Here is a 24540-nt window from a genome sequence, read left to right as displayed (position 1 = left end):
TTCTTGCAGACCAACAATTCAAGTACAGCATCCAACTTCCCTGATGAGAACCAGTCTACCAACGTCATAACAAGATTGCCCCACTAGCTGGAATCACAAATGACGTTAAAAGGCACATCACTTAAAAATATCAAACTCCGTAATGTTGAAAAAACTCACTAAGTAGAGTCATCAGAAATGGATGGTGTTAGCTTAACACTTTAATGTAAGTACTGCAGATAGGGAAAGATTATGACTACCACTCACTTCTGTAAAGGACAGTGTACGCTACTTAAGTGTGAAGACATTTTTTTTACTGCTGTTGCTAGGAGTAAATAGTCAATACTCTTTGATTTTTAGAAGTGGAAAAGCAGGCATAGGAAACTTACATATGGACACATGCATACACCCACACCCACACATCATATTAGCATAAACAGATAATTGCCTTCTACAGGTGTTGGCAAACTAACATTCAAGTGTCTCCTGATTCTTTGTAAACACCATAGCCTTTAAGAAATAAACTATGCATAAACATTTTAAGTTTACACTGCGGAAATGTCCTTGTTAAGTATGAAGCAACTAAAATTAAACCCTAATTCTAAATTTAAGAAACACATGAAAGCCGGTGTATGACACACAAACTGGAACTACTTTTAGTTGAAAAATAATAGTCTCAAAGTAAGAAAACAGGAAAAAATATTCAAACAACTTTTTCATTAAAAGTTTTATATTACAAATAAATTCAATCTTTAAACAGTTTACTAAATCTCCTTTATAACTGTGTCCAAATCAGCTCAAAGGACGGGAGCAAATCCACTTACTAACTGTATGCAAGTGAGCAGAAGCGCTTTCAGATGTTTTCGTGACCACGGAAAGCCGCTCCTAGTTGACTGTAATATGTTCTGACGGACATGTTTTACTGGAAGGAAGGCTGTCATGAATAAGAGCTTAAGGCAGCGTATGGCTTTAAGACACTGACTCAAGTACCCGATCTAACCCCAAAAAATCAAAGGTTATAAAACCAGCACCCGGGCGGTGGTGGTGCATGCCTTTAATCCCAGCACTCGTGAGGCAGAGGCAGGCGGATCTCTGTGAGTTCGAAGCCGGGCTGGACAGACAGCCTCCAAAACAATACAGAGAAGCTCTGTCTCGTAAAAAACCAAAAAAAAAAAAAGAAAAAAGAAAAAAGAAAAAAGAAAAAAAGAAAAAAAAAGAAAGAAAACCCAGCACCCCACCCACAGGCAATCCCATTTCCACCTATCCCAAGGGTTAGCTTGATGCATCTCCTATCACGGAAGCCTAAGAACCTAGCAGATAGCTCTAATCAAGAATCCCAAATGCAAAGCTGAATGGGAGAAGGAAGGCAGGAATAGTAATGCTTCCATGTATACTACTACTTAATATTCTTTACAACAGTACAAATATCTGATTTTACTTCACATTTAATAATTAAGTGTTTCAATGTGTAAGGCTACTAATGTTAGATCAGTTCCCACCGTGCTACTTCACCCTAGTAATGTCATCTAAGTGTTTATGAGTAGCAAACACTACTTTAGCTACACTTAATAAATGATAATGTGTCAGGGCTTTCAGACCTTAGTCCTCACAAGAGTTTAAAACTGTGAAAACAAACGCAGAAGGCTTGCTGCAGTGGGTCCAGCCCTGAGCAGGATCCTGAGTTGTACAAGACAGCAAGCTGAGCAAACCAGTTGGAAGAAGACAGTGAGCACAAGGCTTCTGCTTCTGTTCCTGCCTTGAGTTCCTGTGCTGACTTCTCAATGATGGGATGTGGAAGAGTAAGGCAAATAAACCCTTTCCTCCCCAAGTTGCTTTTGATCATAGTATTTTATCACAACATTAAAACCCTAATTAAGGGGCTGGAGAGATGGCTCAGTAGTTAAGAGCACTGACCATTGTTCTAGAGGACCTGGGCTCAATTCCCAGCAATCACATGGCAGCTAACTGTCTGTAAACTCCAAAGATCTGACACCCTCAAGCAGTCATATATGCAGGCAAAGCACCAATGCAATAAAATAAATTATTTTTAAAAACCCTAATTAAAACAATTATTATTTGTCTTTAATTTTAATCTAGCTGTAGTGGAGTTACAGAAAAGATTTTTAAAAAATTAACTGGAACTGACAACAGAATAAAAGAAAAAACATGTTATATACAGTTGTCTTTCTAATTGGTGCCTATACAACAGAAAGCTTGCATGCTAGAAAGTGCTCTTCCAGTGAGACTTTTCTTTCATGTAGGATTCTACTTCAGTGTAAACACTTGGCTATGGAAAGGACTATAAAACTGATGAAGCATCAACCAATTCCTTGACAACTCCCAGAAACATTTTGAAACAATAAGTTAGTTTAATAAGTGATATAATGGAAAAAACACATTTTCATTTAAAAATCTCCAGTATTTACATTTATTAAAGAAACAAAACAAAAACGAAATAATGTAAAGGATGGAAAACTCATTCCAAAAATCCATTTTTCTTCCCTGAACAACTCCAATAGACTTAAACATACAAATTAAGTACTTTGCTTCTGTTATGTATGCATGTATATATATCTGCGTGTGCATATGTACATACATACATATGTATGCATACTTGTTTTGAAACAAGGTCTCACTATGTAGCCCTGGCTAGCTGGAAACTATCTACGTAACAATATGATCTTGAACTCAAAGATATCCACCTCCATCTGCCTCCCAAGAGCTGGGATTAAAGGTCTGTGCTACCACCTTTGGCCTTATTTATTTATCTACAAAATGAAAAAGGAAAGCCTTCCCTAATGGTAATATATTAAAAGTTTCAGCAAAGTAATTATCCATTCACATTCATGTACTTTCCTGAAGCACAAACACCTGGTGTATGTGAGCACAGACTGCTGGGACATTCTAGAGTTTCTCATTCAAAATGTCTAACATAATACAAAAACATATCTGCGTTCCCAAGAAGCCTAAGGAGATGAAGTCATTAACCTGGGATCACAATTTGAGAGCACTGGATTAGAACTCACACTTCCATACTTAAGAGACTCAGTACCACATTTGAAAAGTAAAGTCAACGTTAACTTTTTATGAAAGAAAGGCACTTTGTCCTGAGAGTAAAACACAATGACAATGCAGACACTCATCGGGTGAGGCACTGAAGATAGACAAAGAGACAATGTTCAGCCCTACAGTGTGTCATGATTACTCCTAAATGTAAAAGGGGATGGATGGCGCACACCTTTAATCCCAGCACTTGGGGGGCAGAGGTAGGCAGATCTTTGTGAGTCTGAGGCCAGCCTGGTCTACAGAGTGAGTTCCAGGACAGCCAGGGCAACACAGAGAAACCTTGAAAGGGGGTTTGAGGGGAGGCTAAAATCCCACCTGGCAAACTGAGGCAAAAAGGCAGCATTCCTTCCTATTAAATATTTAAAAACAAACAAAAAACATGACCTGTGCCAGGAATTTCCACAAAATATTCTGAAGACACATTTTAAAAAATTATCTTTAAATAAATTTTTATCAGTGCTTTGTAGACTATGCTAGGCAGCTTCTGACTTGGTTCTATGATTCCTTCCTCCTGGTGCAAATGCCTTTGCATACTTCTGGTATCTGAGTCCTCTTCTAAGAGAACAGGACATCACAGCTTTTATACAACACACACAGCACAAAGCCATCAAAACCAGTGAGGCCGTACCCATGACTAAGCTACAAAAGACAGTGATTTGTACTTTGCTGGCACTCTTTCAGTTGCCACCTCAGATGTTGGAGAGAGCCAAGCCCCTGGGCCCACAACTTAACAAAAAGACGAAAGGGGTGCTGGACAAAGGACTTCTTACAGGGCTACTCTTTGGGTTTGGTTACCAGCACCCACACAGCTTCTGGGGAACCTGACACTATAACGAGTGGCATATATGCAAATAAAACCATACACATAAAATACAAGTAAATCTTTTTAAAAGAAGAATGCTGGCTTTTATCAAAGTGAGTGAGCTTCAAAACTAAGCCTTCCTCAGTTAAATCCTTAGAAATGACCATGAAGTCTGAAAGTTTCAAGTACTTAAGCTAGTCCTAGATTCCTAACACAAACAATAACAATATGCTTTTTAAACTATACATTCCAGATATCTTGTAATGTAGTAATAGAAACACAATACATACTTACCAATTAAAGGGAAAAGGGGGCAGAACCGTGTGAATTTTGCTTCCTGCTTCTCATTAAATTCCAAATCCCATTAGTATTATAATGTAAGGCTGGAAAAGCCTGACCTAAGCCTGTTTCTATTGCAATCCAAAGTTGGGAGCTTGTACAAAAACCCCATGCCAAATGTATATAATAATTTTTTAAAAGTATCACTTAACAGAAATGCTTCACAAATTAAGCATATGAACATACAGATAGACATACACAGAACATATAGAATACTATAAACTAGTTTTTCAATGGCTAAACCAACCAAGTTGTATAAGAAGAAAGTCATTGTACATGTATTAAAAAGCTATGATCACAAAATTTAAATCAACTGGGTTACTAACATATTTCTTACTTAAAAGGCTAGTAAAAAGCACAAGATTTTATATTTTTATTTTCACTCAATCATCAAATTTATAAAATTTAATTCCTACAGAAAATAAAATTCCATCTCCAATTAAAACATATTTGATAGAAATGCCAAAGTTTTAGAGAAAACTTAAAGCTGACTTTATCACCTCATATATTCAAAGTTACTGGAAGAAAGGGGAAACAAAAGGCAGATATTAAAACCATAGTTAAGCTCTACAAACTGCAGTGCCAATGGTGCACTGATATGATAATTTAGTGTGAGGACTTAGCCTATTCAGTACAGTACTTGCACAAAACCCTGGGTGTGCTCCCAGAACTCCACAAACCTGGTGTGGTTACAAATGACTGTAAACTCAGCACCCCTCAGAGGAAGAGAAGTTTAAGGCCATCCTTTGTTACACAGACCCGATCTTAAATAAACAAAATAATTATGTGTGGGGGCTCATACCTGTAATCTTAACACCTGGGTAGGCTGAGGCAGGCAGAATGGTGTGTTTGAGGCCAGCATAGACTAAACAGATTCTTCTACGAGTTTTTTTTAAGAGCACAATAGGTGGCCCACATGCTTGCTATGGAAGCATTATGACCTGAGATTACAGCCATTTAACAGTGGAGGATAAGGGTATGCACCTGTGATCCAAATGCTGCAGAGCAGACAATACATAAAGGCAGATTCCAGAGGCTTATTGGGCAGTCAGCCTAGCAAAGTGGTCAAGCTCCAGGAGTAAGAGGTGAGAACTCCTGTCTCAAAGAATAAGGCAGAGAGCAGGAGAAAAAGACAGCAGCCTTGCTGGGCGGTGATGGCACACCCCTTTAATCCCTGCACTTGGGAGGCAGAAGCAAGCAGATTCTCTGTGAATTTGAGACCAGCCTGGTCTACAAGAGGAAGTTCCAGGACAGCCTCCAAAGCCACAGAGAAAGCCTGTCTCAAAAAACTAAAGAAGACAGTGGAAGTGTATCTCTCACTTCCACAGGAGCACACCACATGCAGGCAAGCGCATACCCGCCCTCTACACAGACTCGACATTATTATGATTTGAGTAGCCATACAAAAAGGACATTAAAAACTCATCTTAAGCTTTTAGTATCTATGAAATTTACATATACAACAGAACACAACATCAAAGCAAATTAACATTTAAAAGTTAAATTATAGGTTTTCCCTAAAATTAGTTAATCATCATCAAATGATTTTTCAGAAACAAAATAAATCAAACACCAGTGGACAAATATGATCATTCCTCTACAAGCTGCCTAGAAAAAGCAAATTCAGAGACAGGAAGCAGAACAGAGATGACCAACACCTGGGGGTGGGTGTAGTTATTCTTGATAAGACAGAAAAAAATTATGCTGGGGATGATGAAAACATTTCAGCTACAGTGATGCAATAAGATAAATAAGAGTCACAAATGGTTAAAACATTTGACAACAATAACTGACATACAAAATAAGCTAGTCTATAACACCAACCCTAATTTTACAGTATTTTATTTATTTTAACTTTCAATTTTTTCAAAACTGATGTAGTCAAACATAAGAGAATACAAGCCCACTAGATAGTGAAGCCTTAGTTGGATGGTTTAAAGAATATCTAACTCTGCTCTTTACAAGGTCCCTGACCTCTGCCCTCAGAAGTGTCTATGCACTTCACACCCACGGGGAAGGAAAATTCCGAAGACGCTATTGTGTGTGTGCACAGTCCTGTGACACAGCCTTCTTAGTAGGTACAGACCCACTTCAACTTGGTTAGTAAAGAAAACAGACCAGAAAACTGTAGCTGCCAGCCAAAGGAGTAACAGGTTCTGGCATTCTCCAGTAAGCTAAGACCATGTGAAAATACATAGGTTAATAGTTATGGGTTAACAATTAAGAGAGAAGTAGCCAGTAAGAAGCCTAAGCCATTGGCCAAACAGTATATAAATGTGTTTTCAAGTTATTACTAAAAGTGTGATTATATTAAGTACTTTAGCATTTCCAGAAGTCTCTTTCATCTTTATCTAAAGTAGCCTCCTATATTCTATTCCCCCTCTGTTCCTGAAGAGAATCACAACTGTCTGCAGATCCATGTTTGAGGGAAAGGAGAGACAATATACTCCTCTCCCAATGTCTTGGGAGAGAGCTGTTTCTGTCAACTTTTATTTTTTGAAAAACTTTTAGATGTATTTCTGTGATTGTTGTTTCATCTAAATAAATGTATGTGTGCCATATACATGACCCCATGGGGCATTAGATCCTTTGGAACTTGTGTCACAGATGAACGTGAGCTACCATGTGGTGCTGGGAATTGAACTCAGGTCTTTTGCAAGAGCAGCAAGCATTTAGTGGCTGAGCCATCTCCCCAGACCTATCAGTTCATAATAGAACTATTTAAGAATACTGACACGATGAGTCATATTTATAAACCTCCAGACATCTCATGTAAGTTTTAACTTACAAACAAAGGAATATCTATGAATTTAGTTATGCTGTAATAAAAGGCATAAGATAGGCCAAGTGATGGCGGTGCAGGCCTTTAATCCCAGTACTCGGGAGGAAGAGGAGAGCAGATTTCTATGGGTTCAAGGCCAGTTAGGTCTGTTCTAAGCAAATTTAGACATGTAGTCATTCTTTTTTTTATTATTTAAATTATTATTTATTTATTATGTATACAGTGTTCTGTCTGCATGTTTGCCTGCACACTAGAAGAGGACAACAGATCTTATTGTAGATGGTTGTGAGCCACCATGTGGTTGCTAGAACTTGAACTCGGGATCTCTGGAAGAGCAGTCAATGCTCTTAACCTCTGAGCCATCCCTCTAGCCCCATCATTTTATTTTCTTAGTAAGAAAAGACTATTAACATTGAAAAATATGGACATATTATTACTATATCTGTCCCATAATGTTAAGAGAAAATTAATTTTTTAAAAAGTTAACACTAAAATGAATTTAAAGAAAGTCTCAAAAGCGTTTTCCTCCTTTATGTTTCAAAATTTCTAAAGAAAGCAAAAAAAAGTGGGGGGGGCGACTTAAGAAAAACAGTACCTTTCAAGAGGCAACACTGGAAGAATCCCTACCCTACACAGCTTTCTTTTACAAGATGCATGCGATTCTACAGTGGATTAAATGGCAATGATTACAGAACAGAGTATGCTCGTCGTTCTACGGCAAACGACACCTGAAAATACAGCTCTTGTTTAACTGGTATGCACCCACACAAACACACAGCTCAGGTTGTGCAAAGCTGAGTGAATGTACTATTTGGCAATCTGAAAGTAACCTCTGGTGCTATGGAAACAAATACATGGCTAGCTAGTTCTATCAGCTAACATACTCAGGGAATGCCAAATGTACACAGGACTAGCACTGTGGGAGACACAGATGGACATGTCTTATATTTCTGACTACAGTGCACACAGCAGTAAAAATAGGACTAGTTCAGATGGTTTCAGCTAACAAATAATTTAGCATGAACTGATAACTCTAGCTAGCAAATTTGCCGTGCTTACATACTACTTAAATATGGATAGAAAGTAGGAGGCTGAGCATTAATTATATAATTTGACTAATCTACAGGAAAATCGATCATACCATAAATTACAACGTCACAGATAACCTGAACATTATTCAACAACTTGTTATCTTTATAAAATGATCTATTTTTTTTAAATTTTTATTTATTTTGCATGTGGGAAGGAGTGGTGGAGGTAGGGAGTCAAGAAGAGGTCAAGAGGTCAGTCCTCTCCTTTCACATGTGGATCCTGAGAATCAAACTCAGGTCATCAGATATGGTAACAAGTGCCTCTACCTAGTGAGCCATTGCTCCAGCCTAACACTGGTTATTATAAACAAGGGTAAAGTGGCAAAGAAATGAGCATAATTTTGCCATCTGATAAAATGAAAAGCTCCCATATACTACCATTGCCTATCAGCAACATCCTACAGTTTCCTAGTGTTCTATAACTGCAAAGTATTGTTCACTATTTCACACCTTTTCCTTTCTGCTTTCATTGGCAAACTTCTCTTAAACATGCATATAAAAATGTTAGCCTTATGAGGATACTGCTTGATTAGTAAATAAAAACATTTTTTTCATTTTCTCGGTCACTTGTGAAAGCATGCATGCATCTGGAGAACATTACTCTAGGCAAATCAAAACAGACACAAGGATTCAAACACTGAATGAAAAACTCACATGTGAAATCTAAAAGACAAACTCAGAGAAATGCGGAGCAGAATGGAAGTTATCAGAAGCTAGGATGAGAACTGGAAATGGGTAATGTTTACTAGGGTACAAAATTTCAGTTTTATACATTTACTACAGCAATGACTATAGTTAATTACACTTACAGTTAATTATAGTTAATTTCAAGAGTTAAAAGGAAAGATTTTGAGGCTAGAGAGTTGGCTCAGCTGGAAGAGGACATACTGCTCTTCCAGAGGACCGGCAATCAGTTCCCAAAACCCACATGGGGCAGTTCACAGCAGCATGTAAATCCAGGTGCAAAGGGATCGTACCTGTACCCCTGGCCTTTGTGAAAATCTGAACATATGTGCATATACCCACACACAGACACACACAAGTTATATACATAATGAAATTCAAAATCTTTAAAGGAAAGATAGATTTTAAGTAGTTTTATCGTGGCGGAAAAGGTGGTCCAGCAGTTACAAGCACTGGCTGCTCTTCCAGAGTACCTGGACTCATTCCCAGCGCCCACATGGCAGCTCACAACTCTCTGTAATTCCAGTTCCAGGGGATTCTAAACCTTCACACAGACAAATGTGCAACAAATGAAAACAAATGAGTAGTTTTTTCATAAAATGTGTCGAGTATGTGAAATGAAGGTATGTTAACAAGCTTAAAATAATTCCATAATATAAATACACAAACCAAAACACATTGTGCCGCATAAACAAATACAATATTTATGGATTAAAAGTAAAAAATTCTTAATTTTTTTAAATTTTCAAAAAGAAACTTCAATACTAGTAAAAAAAACTTTAGTATTAATAAAGAACTTCAGGACTAGTAAAGTTGAACATATTCAAAATTTCATTATTTTTTCATGTTATCACTTTTTTTCTGCAGAGAATAAGGGTATATTTAGGAACCACATTATATTGTCATTATGAATCACCTAAGTCCTTTCCATCTGTATAATTTACAGCACATACTCAAGACTCACAGGTCTGGTGTAAGCTGGACATGGAAACAGTCTGGGCTCCATTTGGTTAGAAACACTACCTTGGAGAGGAACATCTGTCCTACTGCATTTCCCTCTACTCCAGCATAACAGTTTTCTAAAGCCACAGACCATTTCTCGTATTTTCTCATCTTATTTCAGATGCTAAGGGCACAGGGCAGACAGAGGAGCTGTCACTTTGCAGTGGGGAAGCAGCAGCCTGGCTCTGGACTGAACACAACAAGCAGCTCACTCCCAGAGCAGAGTAGGTGGGAGCCACACATGGTGGAAAAGTCATTTTACTAAGAGAAGGCAAATCCTAATGCATGGCTCCTTATAATTAAACTAGGACCTGAAGCTCCCAGGGAAGAATGCAAACTAGCATTTATGACACGATTGAGATTTAAATTACATTAATTCTAACAATAATTTTAGAACCTTTTACAACACAAGTCAACATATAGTTTATAATTCAGTAAGAATTTCTCCACACACAGGTCAATATCATTACCTGTTTATTCTTTTCTACTTTAAAATACTACCTCTGCGAGGCTGAAATAACAAGATACAATAATAAATAGCAAATACAAGAATAAATAGCAAGATTCACTGTGAATCTAGTGAAGACAAAAACGTTACTTTTATGTAGTATAACCAATCAAAGCAGTATTTCCAAATACATGTTTTCACTTTAGGAAGCACTAGGTAATCAGAGGCCCCTCCCCACTGCTTACCTGGAGGTGGGATCAGAGGAGGAGCAGTGCTGACAGTTGGAGGAGGGGGAAGAAATGGAGGCGGTGGAAGGTGAGTAGGAGGAGCCCCTGGAGGGAAAAATGGAGGTGGTTTGCTGAAATTGTTGTCTACTTCAGTAGCAGATCTGTCAGAAAGGACCTAAAATTAAAACACAATTAATTAGAAAGATAAGTAAATAGATGTTCTAAGTTGAATCTTATTAAGTTCACTTTATTTACTCCAAAAAGTGAAACAAAAGGTGGCTTTAATTCTCACACTATTAGGGGAGGGATACTATTTCTATGTGATGTATGTTTCTATGTACACAAGTGAATACACATTCACATATCTACTCTTTAAAATGTTCATACTCAAAGTCTAGGACAAGAACTAGGCTACCAAAAATTCCTTCAGTAAGAACTAATCAAAGCATTCCAAGCTATAAGCAAGTACTTTATGAACACAATGCAGCAAGTACCACATTTTAATCTCAGGCAAAGTTCAAGTGTACTGGAGTTAGTTATAGCAATGATTAGTATAGATCTAGCCCTGAGGAATCCACATGCAAGTAGACCAGGCATTTGAGGACCTAACCTCAGCACATAGTGAGGTGCTAAGCAATACTAACGGGCGGAAAAATCACTTTCATGTGAGCCTCTATTAAGAACAAACATTCCCACTGAACAAGAGTGCAGTGCTGCCTATGTTACTAGCTAGGAACAGGGAAACCCAAACTTACTGAAGCAATACAGGAAAGGGACTACCACAAATTGGGACTTCTAAGGGTCACATGACAAGATTCTGGCATGCAATGAATGAGGTTTACAAATAGCAAAGCCACCTAATGCAATGTGTATTCACAGTCTTGAATTCTTACCAAAATATACCATTTTAAATATGTAATTCTTTTTATTAACTTTTTTCTACATTTGAGTACAATAATTTTCTGAGTGTTCTACTCATAACCTATTAAAATGGGAAACCATTTCAAGAAATCATAACATTTTAATTGTAGGAAGAACTATCTTCTATTTTACAAAAATTACCTTTAAAAATGCTAAGAAGCATAAAACGCTAACAAGCACATTTTATATACTTTATTGACAATTAACACGTAGGTGGTAGAACTCTAGGTAATTTCCCCTTCACTTTCTTTTCAATGAGATTATATGGTATGTTTTATAACAACCAAAGGGAAACCTCACTCACAGAAATTAAGAGGTTATAAATTCTAAATGGAAAGTTTTTCTAATAAGTATAAATAAGGCCAATGGTTTTTTTTCATCTGAAATTCCTTAATAACACTGAAAGCAACTAACACAGACTAGGACTATGGAGGTATACATACATACATACATACATACATACATACATACATACATACATGCATGCATGCATGCATTGTATACATTGCATCAATCAAACCAGAATACAGAACATTGTTTTTAAATACGGAACCTGTATATTGCTGTTTTCATTTGCCCGCCGTCTTCCTTCTACTCGGCTGATGGTTATTGTTTGACCAATGACATCAATTGCACCGGGTAATCTCCTGAAACACAAGAGTTGAAGCAATTCAGTTCATCTAGTTAGATGATTGAAGAGCAATAAAAACATTAATAAAAAGAGTTTATGTTACACTTTTAAAATAAAAATATATTGAAAGAATTTCTCTGAAATAGATTCTTACTACTTTATAATCTGATTTTTTTAAAAATATCATTTAAGAAGTAGTTTGCAAACAAATTTATTTTCATGAAGTAGAACAAGATAGTAAATGCTAGAACAGCTGAAATAAAATTTCTTAGGCACAATTCCAACAAATAGTTCTATTCCTCACACACTTAGAACTCTGCAGAAAGGCTTAAAGAGATAATGGTTATCTTCACACAAACACACCACACACACCATTCTCCTTAGTGCTGTATTCCAGGCTTTGAAACCTTAAAAGAAAAAAGGAAACCATTTTTCCCTTTCTAGTGATTCTCCTTTAGATAACCACTGTAAGCACTCACAAGCCTGACTTACCTGTCCTCGGTATTTATGTTCCCTCTCAGGTTTGAGAGGTAGAAACACTCAGTAGGCTACTTCTTTTTTAATAAAAGATATATACCATGGAGTTGAGGAAGGACTTTTAAAAGCATATATGCTGAACAAGAAAGAGGAAATCACTTGCAGAAAAAGCTATGAAAAGTAGACGTAAGAAGTGTTTCACCTTTAAGTCCTAACAATTCAAACTTTAAAGTTTCACAGAAGGAAAAATCCTTAAAAGAAACCCACTAAAGCTTAAACAAATACAGGAATTAGTGTGTATTTGTTGTGTATATGGTAACATCAAAGTGCAGAGTACAATTATTGGCATAATAACTGGATGGCAAAACCAATTTTCATGCTTGAAACCTTCTAATCCCATGAACTATGCATGCTTCCTTCCAATAAGGTAATTAATTCACCTTTGAAAACAGTAGGACTTTTTTTGGAAATAACCATTAGCAAGTTTGTTTCCAGTAACTATTACTTTACAGTAATGAGAATAAAGAGAGCCCATCACTAAAGTTCACAAGGACATCAGAGATGTCATCCAAAATACAAGTCAGGAAGGATCCTTCACTGTCTTCTATACCAGATCCAAGCATCTAGTGAAAAGCCCAGATACAAACCACTGTCAACACTGACCATTTCATGCTGACTCATGTCTGTATACTTTTGATGCAATAAAACAATATTCAAGTCCTTTCTAATTTCATGTGAACCATCGACTTCCTAGCATCCCCATAAAAGCAATGAGCAAGAGTAGGGCACACACCACAGAGACCCTGTTTAATGACTTTTTCATTTTTATTCAGGTATGGGCAGGTGCCCATGGAGGCCAGAAGAAGTATTAGTTCCCAGATAGCTGTAGGTACAGGCAGTTCAGTCACAGGATGTGGTGTGATGGGAATCAAACACCCATCCTCTGCAAGAGCAGCAAGTCTTCTCATTCTGCCCCTAATTCATAGAACTTAATATTCCACACTACAACTGAGAAACACCCAAACTTTTACATATAGAAGAAAAGCCCAAATAAGGGAAGCAAATATCCCTCCAATTTGCACCCTAAAACTAAAAATAATAAAAACTACGCAGATCACTGCTTCCTATTACAGCACATGCCCTCTGCTCTCAGATTCCACCATAGTCAGATATGGTGCTTATTCCCTCACCATTTTCAACCAAAATTTCAACATCAAAATCAACTTCCTTTTCTACTATGTCTCACTACCGATTGGTCCCATCTCCCTGGTTTAAAATTTATTTCCATCAAAAACACGCTGCCACATTTGTTTGGATTTGCAGTTTAGAATGCAAATTCTCTGCTCAACAAAGGTACCCACTGAAAAGTAAGCCTCGATACAAGACTAACTTTTCTGTAAGGAGGACGACTTCCAGAAAACTGCCCCTTAGCACTGATTACCAGAGTCTTTGGTTTTAAAAACTCCGGGGACACCAGGAAGCATGCAGCTCTTCAGCTTTACCTAAATGAAGAGCAAACATTGTTTTCTAAGCTTTAAGTGGAGTAATCACAAGAAATGCAAGATGGTAAACAGCATGTTTGTAAAAACATAACAGCGGAGAACTCAGTCTTCAGAACACATCCCCAGAAGGAGGTCCAAAAACTGCAGTTGCCTCCATCCCATTTTGAAGAAAGAAAAAAAAAAAACAAAAAACAAAAAACAAACCACCAACTAATTCACTTTTATCAGAATGAATTTGACATTTTGTGGATTACGGATATTCACAGATGTAGTAAAAGAAAACAAAAGTAACATAAAACAATGGAATGATTTAAAACTCCATTAGTCCTGAGCCACATTATAGGAATGTACTGAATGTGACCCCATTAACTTTCCCACTCTACCATCTTGAGGACTAAACTCAGGGCTTCATGCATGCTCAGCAAGTCCTCTACCGGCTCTCCATGAAACTTCTCAGCAGTGCTTCGTGACAAGAAGAGCTGCCAGAACTCAAATGTCAACACAGTGCATCCAGGCTAAGTGGGGCCCCAAACCTGCTCAGTAACGCCAACTCAGTCAGCTACGGTTGTTATCACAATTCCTAATATTAGACTCAACTGGATGGTAAAAAGCAGTGATAGAAACTAACCACTCTGGATATTTGGGGTAAATCAACAGCTTAAAAAATGCTCTTCCTCATATGAGCTTCTATTTTGCAAATATCCTGCAAATATGAAATCATCTCTGAAATCAAATTAAATTGTCTTATTTTGATGATTCTGATGTCCCAGAAAGAATTAAGGGACACTAACTAAGATAAAACTACAATTTCTCAATGGCAACTAGAGGCCAAATGAAGACAGACAATATCATAATTTTATGTCTAAGCTTTAAGCAGGTAAGGCAAAGGCATCCTTAATGCACAGTGTGTATGATAAAATAAACCATTAGTTTGCAGAGTGCTTGTTGGGAATACTAGAACTTGTATTAACTGAGCACTTATATTTATAACTCGTAATTTATGACATATCATTATTCATATTTTTATATACGAGAGTACAAAGCAAAACTGTACCCTATTAATTCTTTTTAGAAGAAAGTATGATAGATTGCAGCAATTTTAAAATTTTATTGGTAATAAAACACACAAGAAAAGTGTTTGCCTAAGAAATCCAGAGCATACACATTATATTTAAAAATGGAGTTTTATAAGATGATGCCTACTATAAAGGAAGGAAAAGTATAATATTAAAAGCAAGTGTGATTTCATTACAAAAGCACAATAACAGAACCCCACAAATACCACTTAGAACCACAAAATGACTGAAACTCAGAAATGAACCACAACCATATGCTTTGAAGAGTACCAAAGTCAGACAAAATTTGCAGTGTGTGCACAACAAAACCAAGAGTGGATTCCACAGATTCATTCTCAAGTGCCGTGTAAAACACCATAGTTGAGGTTCAGTAAAACCAGGTGAGTCCCACAGTGTAAGGTTTCATCCGAAAAAGAGCAAGTGTTCTTTCTTAACTTGCACATACAGCTTTCTAAGAGGTCCCAAACCTAAGTCGTTTAGTGTGTGTGTAAAGTGCAGATGAGACTACTGGGTGAAGCAAGTTTACTTATGAGTTGTTGCACAAAGAAAATCTAGAACATTTTCTAGCTTTGTAGTTGAGGGTTTTTTCATAATAGGGTTCCTAATAAAAACTGGGCAGCAGACATTTCAAATATTTATTCTCTAAGAAAAAATAGCATTTGAATTAATCAATAGATTGATTTATTTTATATGTATGGATGTTTTTCCTGCATGCTTGCCTGCACACCATGTGTATAGTGCCTACAAAGGTGGAAGACGGGTATGATGCCCTGGAACCAGATAGTTGTGAGCCTCCATCTGGGTGCTGGGAACTGAACCCGCATCCTCTGCAAGAGCAAAAAATGAGCTTAACCGAGTCACCTCTCCAACCCCCAGCGTTTGAAATTTTCATATTCTCAAATAAAAGATGTAGCTGGTGGCGTCTCAATCAGGCCATGTATCTAAACATAGACACACAAGATCAACTTAAACTCACGAATGGGAATGAGAGATTTTACATGGTGTGAAGAGCACAAACCAAGAGAAATAATGTAGAGAAACTTATGTAAAATGTCTACAGCAAAATCATCTATCATTCAGCTTGCAAATGAAGACACAAAATACCGTTCTGAAAGTGGTTTCTAATCAAGAGGCAGAAAATATAAATTAAATGGACATCACATAGACTCTGTGAGGCTACACATGCCACCCAGTGCCAGGCCCCAGGATAGCTGTATCTATCATTCTGCTGCAAAACTCCCTTGGAAGCTAACATTTGATTTGAATGTTTCAGCCCACCCAGAATCAAGCCTCTAAGTCAATCTGGGCAGTAATGTTGCTGGTCGGGATAAACATAAATCCAATCAGTATGCACTAAATCAAATTATTATATAGAAGCAATACTAGTACACGTATTAAAATTCTTGAATCACATTTAATTGCTAACAATATTCGATTTCAAAAATTCAAAACAAATTCATTCTATTTGACTCCACATATCAAAACCAACTTTACTTAATTTCAAATTTCTCTTGATTCCCCATGTAAAATTTTAATGTCATTTAAGCATAACTAAAGTTTGCCAGAGAAGACTACTAAAATAAGTCACCCTTTTTCATTCTTCTTTTTTTTTTGAGCTGTGTATTTTGCTGAACATAAGCTTTATTTATTTAATGTATAAAAGTGTCTTGTGTACAAGCATGCCTGGTGCCCAGAGAGGTCAGAAGAGGGCATCAACTGCCTGGATCTGAAACTGCAGGTGGCTGTGAACGACCTACACTGTGTGCCGGAGACTACACCTGGATTCTCAGCAAGAGCAGTTAAGTGATCTTAACCTTTGAGCTGCCTCTTCAGACTCCACCTCCCTTCATTCTTAACCCACTAAAGACACACATAGAATTGTTCTGAAAATTTTTAATTTATCAGTTGCTAGATGGATACTTAGGGCATTGTTTTAAAAAAGTCAAAATACTGTCTTTGGACATGAATGACTACTTTTTTCTTTGACTTGAATAACTTATTCCATTCTAATAGCAAACCTGGAACTGACTAGAAATTTTTACAACTCACTAAGAATATATAATTAAGCCTCTACAGGGGGAAAAATTATGAAAATCAAACTTTCTTTTGATAGTGTTGTCCCCTCTTGCTTTTTGTAAAATGCTACAATCAAAAGTATCTGCCATCATTTACATATCTAAAAGCAATTAAAGTGATTACAAGCAAACTATCAAAGGATCACTGGTAGATGATTCAGACATAGGAAGCATAAAATTCTTCAACAATACTAAACAAAGCCAAACAACAAAATTTAGTCCTTGTTTGGTTGTAATTACTTACAATCTCAAAGGGCATGTTAAAATTGTCCTGGCCAATACTTCTGAGTCATACACTAAAATATCATCTCTCATACTAACTAATGCCAGCAATGCATTCTATAGGAACAGCACTGTATCCTTCAGAAATGAACTTATTCCCATTTCACAGACTCAGAGAAATTATAGTGCGTGTATATGGCTGTTCACATTGTAAATACAAAATTTAGAACACGAATGAAAATTTTATGGACAGAGGTTTTACAAGAGAAACGGTACAACCCAGGGCAGCTGGTACCCCCACCTACAGGATACATTGTGGCTGGATAGGATTAGACAGATTCTGTGGAGTCAAATTTTTTAAGTCCCAAAACTAGTTCAGAAAGTTACACTTCATGCATAAGCAGTGAAAAATAGCTGGGAACACCATAAAAGAATGAATAAAAACAAAGAATCAACATGCAACAAGGAGGAGAGAAAAGTAAGTTCAGAACACCCTTTAGTGTGGTTCAACATAACAATTACATAATATTAAAGGCCAAAAGGATGAATAAGACACATGCTTGTGTGTGTCTCAGTAAACTGCCTCATGTGCACTGAGAAAGCATCATTGGGGAAAAATATGGTATAGTCTCAAAACTAGCTACCTTATTACATACTAAGAGACAGAATAATACCAGTGATCTAAACATGAGGAAGTAGGCAATGTTTAAAACAGCCTTACCTTAGGTCGGGTGACTCGGCCCTCCCATATCGATCCTGCCACTTCCCAACGCTTGAACTGGCTTTCCTGGAGGCAGTACTTGTCTGAGACTGAGAAGAGGTGCTGTTTCTGGTGAGATAAATTTTCTGTGTTTTTTCTTACATACTGTTGTCTGTAACCCCCCTTGTTCTGCTTATTTTTTTCCTTGACATGCTTTTCTAAGGCACTTTGACATGTTCCTATAGAACCATTCTTTCAAGTCATGAAGCCCTTGCTGCAGAACTGACTGATGGAGGCATTTTAATTTAGATGTTGTTATCACCATCTTATTAACTCTAGAATGATGTAAGAAATACTTTACAACATAGTATGGTGTCAAGATGAAGAAATGAAAAAAGAACCAAAGTTATGCCCAAATAATTACCAAGAAGCAAATTTCTGTGCCTTTGTGAATTAATAACAATTTCTGCCTTTAAAAAATTTTCACTCAAAACTGGCATTGTTTTCTCCTATGCTGTTCAATAACACATAATTGTCAGTACAACCAGTTAACAGTAGTACTCTGATGGGTTTCATAAAAACTTATGATGAGCTAAAATTTCATTTCAAAGGAACAACTCTTTCCAAGTAAATTTCCAAAGCTAATTTATCTCCAGTGACATGCTTCACATGACGTTTACCTAGGCACAATGGCACTCAGAAGGCTGAGGCAGGGAGATTACCAGCTGACTACACAGAAAGATGCTGTCACAAAAGTAAGTTCAGCTATTTCTATTCTTGCCAATCCTGTAAAAGATCAATGTTCTTTCAAAGCTGCTAAAAATACATGTTTCTAAGTCTACTTCTGTAAACTGGTACCCAGGAAAAATGAACTACAAATGAACCGAAGTGAAGTAGGAGAAGAAAAAAAAAAAAAAAAAAAGAGTGACAACTTCATCTATACCATTGGATAGCCCTGACTTTGGCTCTGTGTCCAACAGTTTACACAAACAAAAAGAAATTCTAACAGTAGTCATGGAGGATGAAACATGCTAAAAGTGAACAGACCAAAGGAACCAAGTAATACTATAACGTCTTCATCATTCACCTTCAGTCTAAAACAGAATAGAAAGAACTATGAATGAATCCTGAAACCTATTTTAATTGTGTGTATGTGTTTTAATGGCTAAGCAGAAATCCCAAATCTATTAGGCTTATATTTGATTTTTTTTTTTTTTTTTTTTTTTTTGGTTTTATGAGACAGGGTTTCTCTGTTTTGGAGGCTGCCAGTCCAGCCTGGCCTCGAACTCACAGAGATCCACCTGCCTCTGCCTCCCGAGTGCTGGGAATAAAGGCGTGCGCCACCAACGCCCAGCTGATTATTAATTAAATAAGTAATACACTGAAGCTGTTGGTAGCTGGATAATCACTATGATAAAAGAGACATAATATGGACTAGTTCTGAGAAACAAAGCACTCTGTGGTATCTAAAACTTTATTTAAAAATATGCAAGTGATATCTTTCATGTGGAAACCACTATCTTCCCCCTAGTTGTTAAGTGCTAAAATGACTGTGAAATAAATAATGCAACCCCAGTAAAATGATCATAGCTACCAGGCTGATCTCCTAAGACAGGGAAATATCTTGGGGAGAAATCAGGAAAGTATAAGATGAGCTTGGAATGCCCAGCTAATGCCAAGAAGTAGAGATCATGACACAGACAAAACCAATTTTGCAGAGACTCCCACTGGCCAAATTTGGAAAATGTGACACATCAAAACAGATACAGCATATATAAAAATCACACATAGGATTCACACACCATTAATACAAATAAACCATACTTATAAGACACACACACACGCATACACGCACGCACACATGAATACACAGAAGACTGAATGCACTTAGTGAGGAATGCTGGCAATGCCAGCACTAGAGAGGGTGAAGTGAAAGGACTGTGAGTTTAGGGATAGCCTAAACTACACAGCAAAATTTTGTTTCAAAAAATTGAAAAGCAGGAGCTGTAGAGATAGCTCAGAGGTTAAGAGCAAGTGTTGCTCTTTTGGATAACCCAAGTTTGCTTCTTAACTCCCACGTGATGGCTCCCTACTACCTATAACTCCATTCCAAAAGATCCAGCACCCACCTCTCTTGCCTCCTTAGCAACAAAATACGTACATGGTATATGTACATTCCTGCAAGCAAAATACTCACAAAAACAAATAATACTGGATAGATGGCTCAGTGATTAAGAGCACTGAGAGCTCTTCCAGAGGACCTAGGTTCAAGTCTCAGTACTCACAAGGCAGCCCACAATCTTGTGTGTTCCAAAGGATCCAACACACTCTTGTGACTTCTGGTAGATCCATGCACACACGTGGTACACAGACTTACACGCATGAAAAACACCCATGGACATTAAAAAGATAATCTAAACAAAATTTAAAAGTTAATCACTGTTTTATAGACACAGTAGCAGCTCAGTTATTATAAAAATTCATCAGCAAATGCTAGCTAAAGTTCTCAGGAAGTTAGGACATTTATTCCCAGTTTCTATACAAAATTATTATTATTTTTTAATGGTGCTAGGAATCAGAGCCAAGGCCTTGAACATGCAACGTCAGACTTGGGGCATGCTAAGGGCAAGCAGTTTCCTAAAACTGGGCAACATCCCCAAAGCAGAAATTATTTCTTAAATGCAAAGGGGAAAACAAGAACTTGATGTAGAACAAGAAAGGCAGAACTGCAAGTAACTCACTAGACTTATCATTAGTGGTTAAAAAAAAAAACAAGTGGGGCAAAGTGCGATTTATTTATCTTGAGCCTGGTGCACTGAAGAGAGGAACACGGCATCATTTACACGTCCATCTAATAATGAGGAGGAACTGGCAAAGCTAGACTGAGGAACCATCTCTAAAACAACCAGAACGCACTCTTCTAAAATACAAGGCTGAGAAGTTGCTCTAGATGATAAACACCTAAAGACAGAGCTCAAATGAATGACCCTGGACTGAGTCCAAGAAAAGGAGAAAGGAAGTTAGTAAAGAACAATATTGAGGAAACTGGCAAAATTCATCATCTGGGTATTAGATAAAAGATTGATTCAGCATCAGGTTTTCCTAACTTTGATAACTGCCCTATTTGCATCTATGTAATAAAATGCCTATCCATGTACCTCAGAAATGCAAGGGGAAGTGTTTAGAGGTTAAGAGAACACTGCATCCAATGGTTATCATCTAAATTAGCATGCAAATGGCTGACAGAAAAGTCTTTTTAAGAAGCAAACAATATTAAGCTTTGGTAGTGCATGCCACCACTTGGGAGGACACGGGAGGAGGGGAGGGAAAGGGAGAAGGACCTGGAACTGACTTGTGAACCAACCATGTTTCTAATCTAAATTTAAACATAAAATTTAAACATAAAAATAAAAAAAAGAAGCAAACAATATTAAGCTTTGGTGGCTGGTAGTGCATGCCACCACTTGGGAGATAGAAACAGGCAGATCTCTGTGAGTTCCAGGTCAGCCTTGCCTACAAAGTGAGTTCCAGGAAAGCCTACAAAGCAATACAGAGAAACCATGTCTCGAAAAAAAAAAAAAAGGCAAACAACATGTTAAGACCTAGGCTGCTTTACTTGCAGCTCTTAAGTCTGAATTCTTGTCAAAACAAAAGAATACAAGATAAAAACAACAAAGGAAGGAATAGCAAAAGCTTGCTTTCCAATCTGTTTGCTGGTTTACAACAATATATTGTGTTTGTAAGACCTCATCAAGATGTAAATTCATATCACGTTTCTGTAGCTATGTACTTCAAAAGAAAATACAGAATACGAAAACCTAGATGAAACAAAGTATTCTGATACAGTAAACGTAGACCTTTCCTTAGGTATGCATACTGTTGGGTAGTACAGAAGTTACAAGCTCACTATCTCTACCAATACCAAAGTTAAGAAGTTCTCTGCAAACATCTACCTACACATTACTAAGGCAATCTAAGATTTTAGCACTGGAGATCTAGTGCATGGGCCAGTATCACAGATCACTACTCTTAAATACCTGTTTTATGTGTCAGTACTGACAATACTATCTTTCCCCTAAACTCAATAAAATTTTATTTCCAAAGATTTTATCCAATTTCCATATGTATATACACATACCTCCCACACACATGATTTTTTAAGGAAAATTTTTACAATGATTATAAAAGTCTATTTTTGATTAACTGAAGATAAACACAGAAAACAAACTTTCCTAATGAGGAACGAGCACTGTCCTTTATATTAAAAAGTGATGAATAAAAGCATGCTTAGTATATGTCTATCAGTTGCAAGGACAATTACTTATACTTTCTTAAGTAATGACAGGCCTGTTAACCTTCCCATTTTTCTTTCACCAGATTTTTTTCTGTCCCTTACCACCTTTTTCATTTTATCTTTGTTTATGCTTATTTTCCAATGTCTTCAACTCTACTTGGATCCACAGTCATTACTAATATCACCCTTTGAGTACATATTCACTTTTGGGGCCCTTCTATCCCTTAGTTATGACCTGGTATAACCTCAACCCATCTAAAGCATACTTGACTTGGCTCATTTTAGACCATGGCATCAATCTAACAAACTGGGATCACAGAGCGTCTCTCTTTATGCCATCAACTTTTCATTTTGCTAACTCATTTCCATCAACATATAAAAAACATTGTTTCTCCCATTTTGAAGAAAGCCTTCGAATCTGTGTTTCCCTCCAACTTCCACCAAGTGATCCTATTTTTTTTTCCACAAAAGTTTATTCACCTACTCCAAATAATACCCCACTCTATCATCTTTAGTCTATCCTGGTAAGCCGGGGTCTTATTTTGGAGACAGAGAGACAGAGAGACAGAGACAGAGACAGAGAGAGAGACAGAGACAGAGAGAGAGAGAGAGAGAGAGAGAGAGAGAGAGAGAGAGAGAGAGAGAGAGAGAGAGAGAGAGAGAGAGAATCTGAAGAGAATGTGCCATTCATTGTTCTCATAGTCCATCTACCTGTCTATCATAATTTTTCTTGCCTAGGTACTTACAAGGGTCCCTGTTTCTACTTTCACTCACTATACACGATACTCTTAGCAAAGAAACTGAGACTTGAAAATCCCCTGTAACCCACATTCTCTCCAGTTATGGAGCTGTTTGCTGCCCATGAATGTCATACCTTATTCCCTTTGGCCTAGCTAAGAACAATGCTTTATAAATGTCGCCTTCCTTACTCCTTGATCACTACTATTTCTAGTTAACTCATTCAAGTATAAAATGCTGAGATTTCTTTTACCTTCAAAAAGCTAGCCTCACACTTCCCCATTTCCTTAGTTCTGTCCCCACAGACAAGAGAAAATAGTCTTTAATATTATTCATAGTTTTCCTTTTCAATTCCTCTCATTTCTTTTTTTGTTTTGAAGACAGTCCTGGCTGTCCTGGAATTCACCATGAAGACCAGGCTGGCCTTGAACTCACAGAACCTCATCTGCATCTGCCTCTGTCTCCCAAGACCTGGGATCTCTCGTTTCTGTAGAAGTCATTCAAGTCTTTTGAATTTACCTTGTCCCTGATCTTGGTCAGAATGACCAATGACCATCATCCCTGAATTTGTAATACAAATTTGGTCTTCATCTTTTTGATCAGTTTATCATTAGTGTTTGACAGTTAACTATCTTAAGCCTCCTTATTGGTCCCTTTTTACTGATCTCCATTAATTTCTTTTAGTATGTCAAGGCTCTGTCCTCTTCCCACTTCTTGATCAATAATGGTCTAATTAAATTTCAGAGCTTTACTTTAGACACCATTTAGCAGTGATCACTGTCTCAGGTTTCTATCCCCAGCCAATACTCTTCCCTGGTCAGAGATCCACCTTTCCAGTTTCCACTTTCATACTGAGCTAGCACTTCCTTCAACTTCTAGTCCCTTCGCTGAATGCCTTGTCTTCTCTCTCCAAAAGTCATTCCTCTTATAATCCTTCCCATCCCTTACATGACAACCCAATCATGACATCTGTATTGAGCAAGACAAAAATCCCTGAGTTCATTGAGAAACCTTTTCTATAATCTACAACTAACCAACCCAGGCATGCCATTCCAATTCTTTGGAATACAGCCAGGAGATAACTATCCTGACCATTCATCATAACCTTGGTCCAGGACACATTATCTCTTGCCTAAATATTTGTTGTGATTTCTTACACCTTATCCCCTTTTCTATTACTATTCACAGTATAAGCTGCTCTTAGTAAAGCAGCTAAACTGAGACCTGAAAACCCCAGGCTGGCCTGACAAAAATACCACTGTGGCTCCCTATTTATTTCAAACAGAGGAAAAGGCAAAGCAAAACTCTTGTATCATTACAAGATGTGATACAACTCAACATGCTCCCCACAAAGGAGGGGAAAGCAAAAGGACACAAAGACTCCATGACTTTTAAAGAGTTTCACTTTAACAGTAAGTATCTAGAGAATGTTTTCATGTGACACACACAGTTCCACAACACTTTACAGAACTTAGTTCATATGA

General features: G+C 37.3%; 1 protein-coding gene across 11 annotated transcripts in view; it reads right to left on the bottom strand.

The window, feature by feature from the left end:
• Fip1l1 (factor interacting with PAPOLA and CPSF1) overlaps positions 1 to 24540 on the bottom strand; it is a 61782-nt gene that overhangs the window by 14139 nt on the left and 23103 nt on the right. For 6 of the 11 annotated variants that reach the window (XM_040747221.1, XM_040747220.1, XM_040747215.1 and 3 more), the window contains 2 exons: positions 11895 to 11988; positions 10439 to 10595 (listed from right to left, as the gene is read on the bottom strand). In XM_040747221.1, the coding sequence (XP_040603155.1) occupies positions 10439 to 10595; positions 11895 to 11988 (251 nt within the window). Of the gene's footprint in view, positions 1 to 10438; positions 10596 to 11894; positions 11989 to 18045; positions 18154 to 24540 lie in introns of all 11 variants that reach the window. The other 5 variants (XM_040747219.1, XM_040747211.1, XM_040747212.1 and 2 more) reach the window with 1 other exon arrangement.

Source organism: Mesocricetus auratus, unplaced genomic scaffold (assembly GCF_017639785.1).
Source record: "Mesocricetus auratus isolate SY011 unplaced genomic scaffold, BCM_Maur_2.0 Super-Scaffold_100006, whole genome shotgun sequence".
Taxonomy (NCBI): Eukaryota; Metazoa; Chordata; class Mammalia; order Rodentia; family Cricetidae; genus Mesocricetus; species Mesocricetus auratus.
The sequence above is the reverse complement of the archived record's forward strand: the minus strand, read 5'-3'. Positions and strand labels throughout refer to the sequence as shown.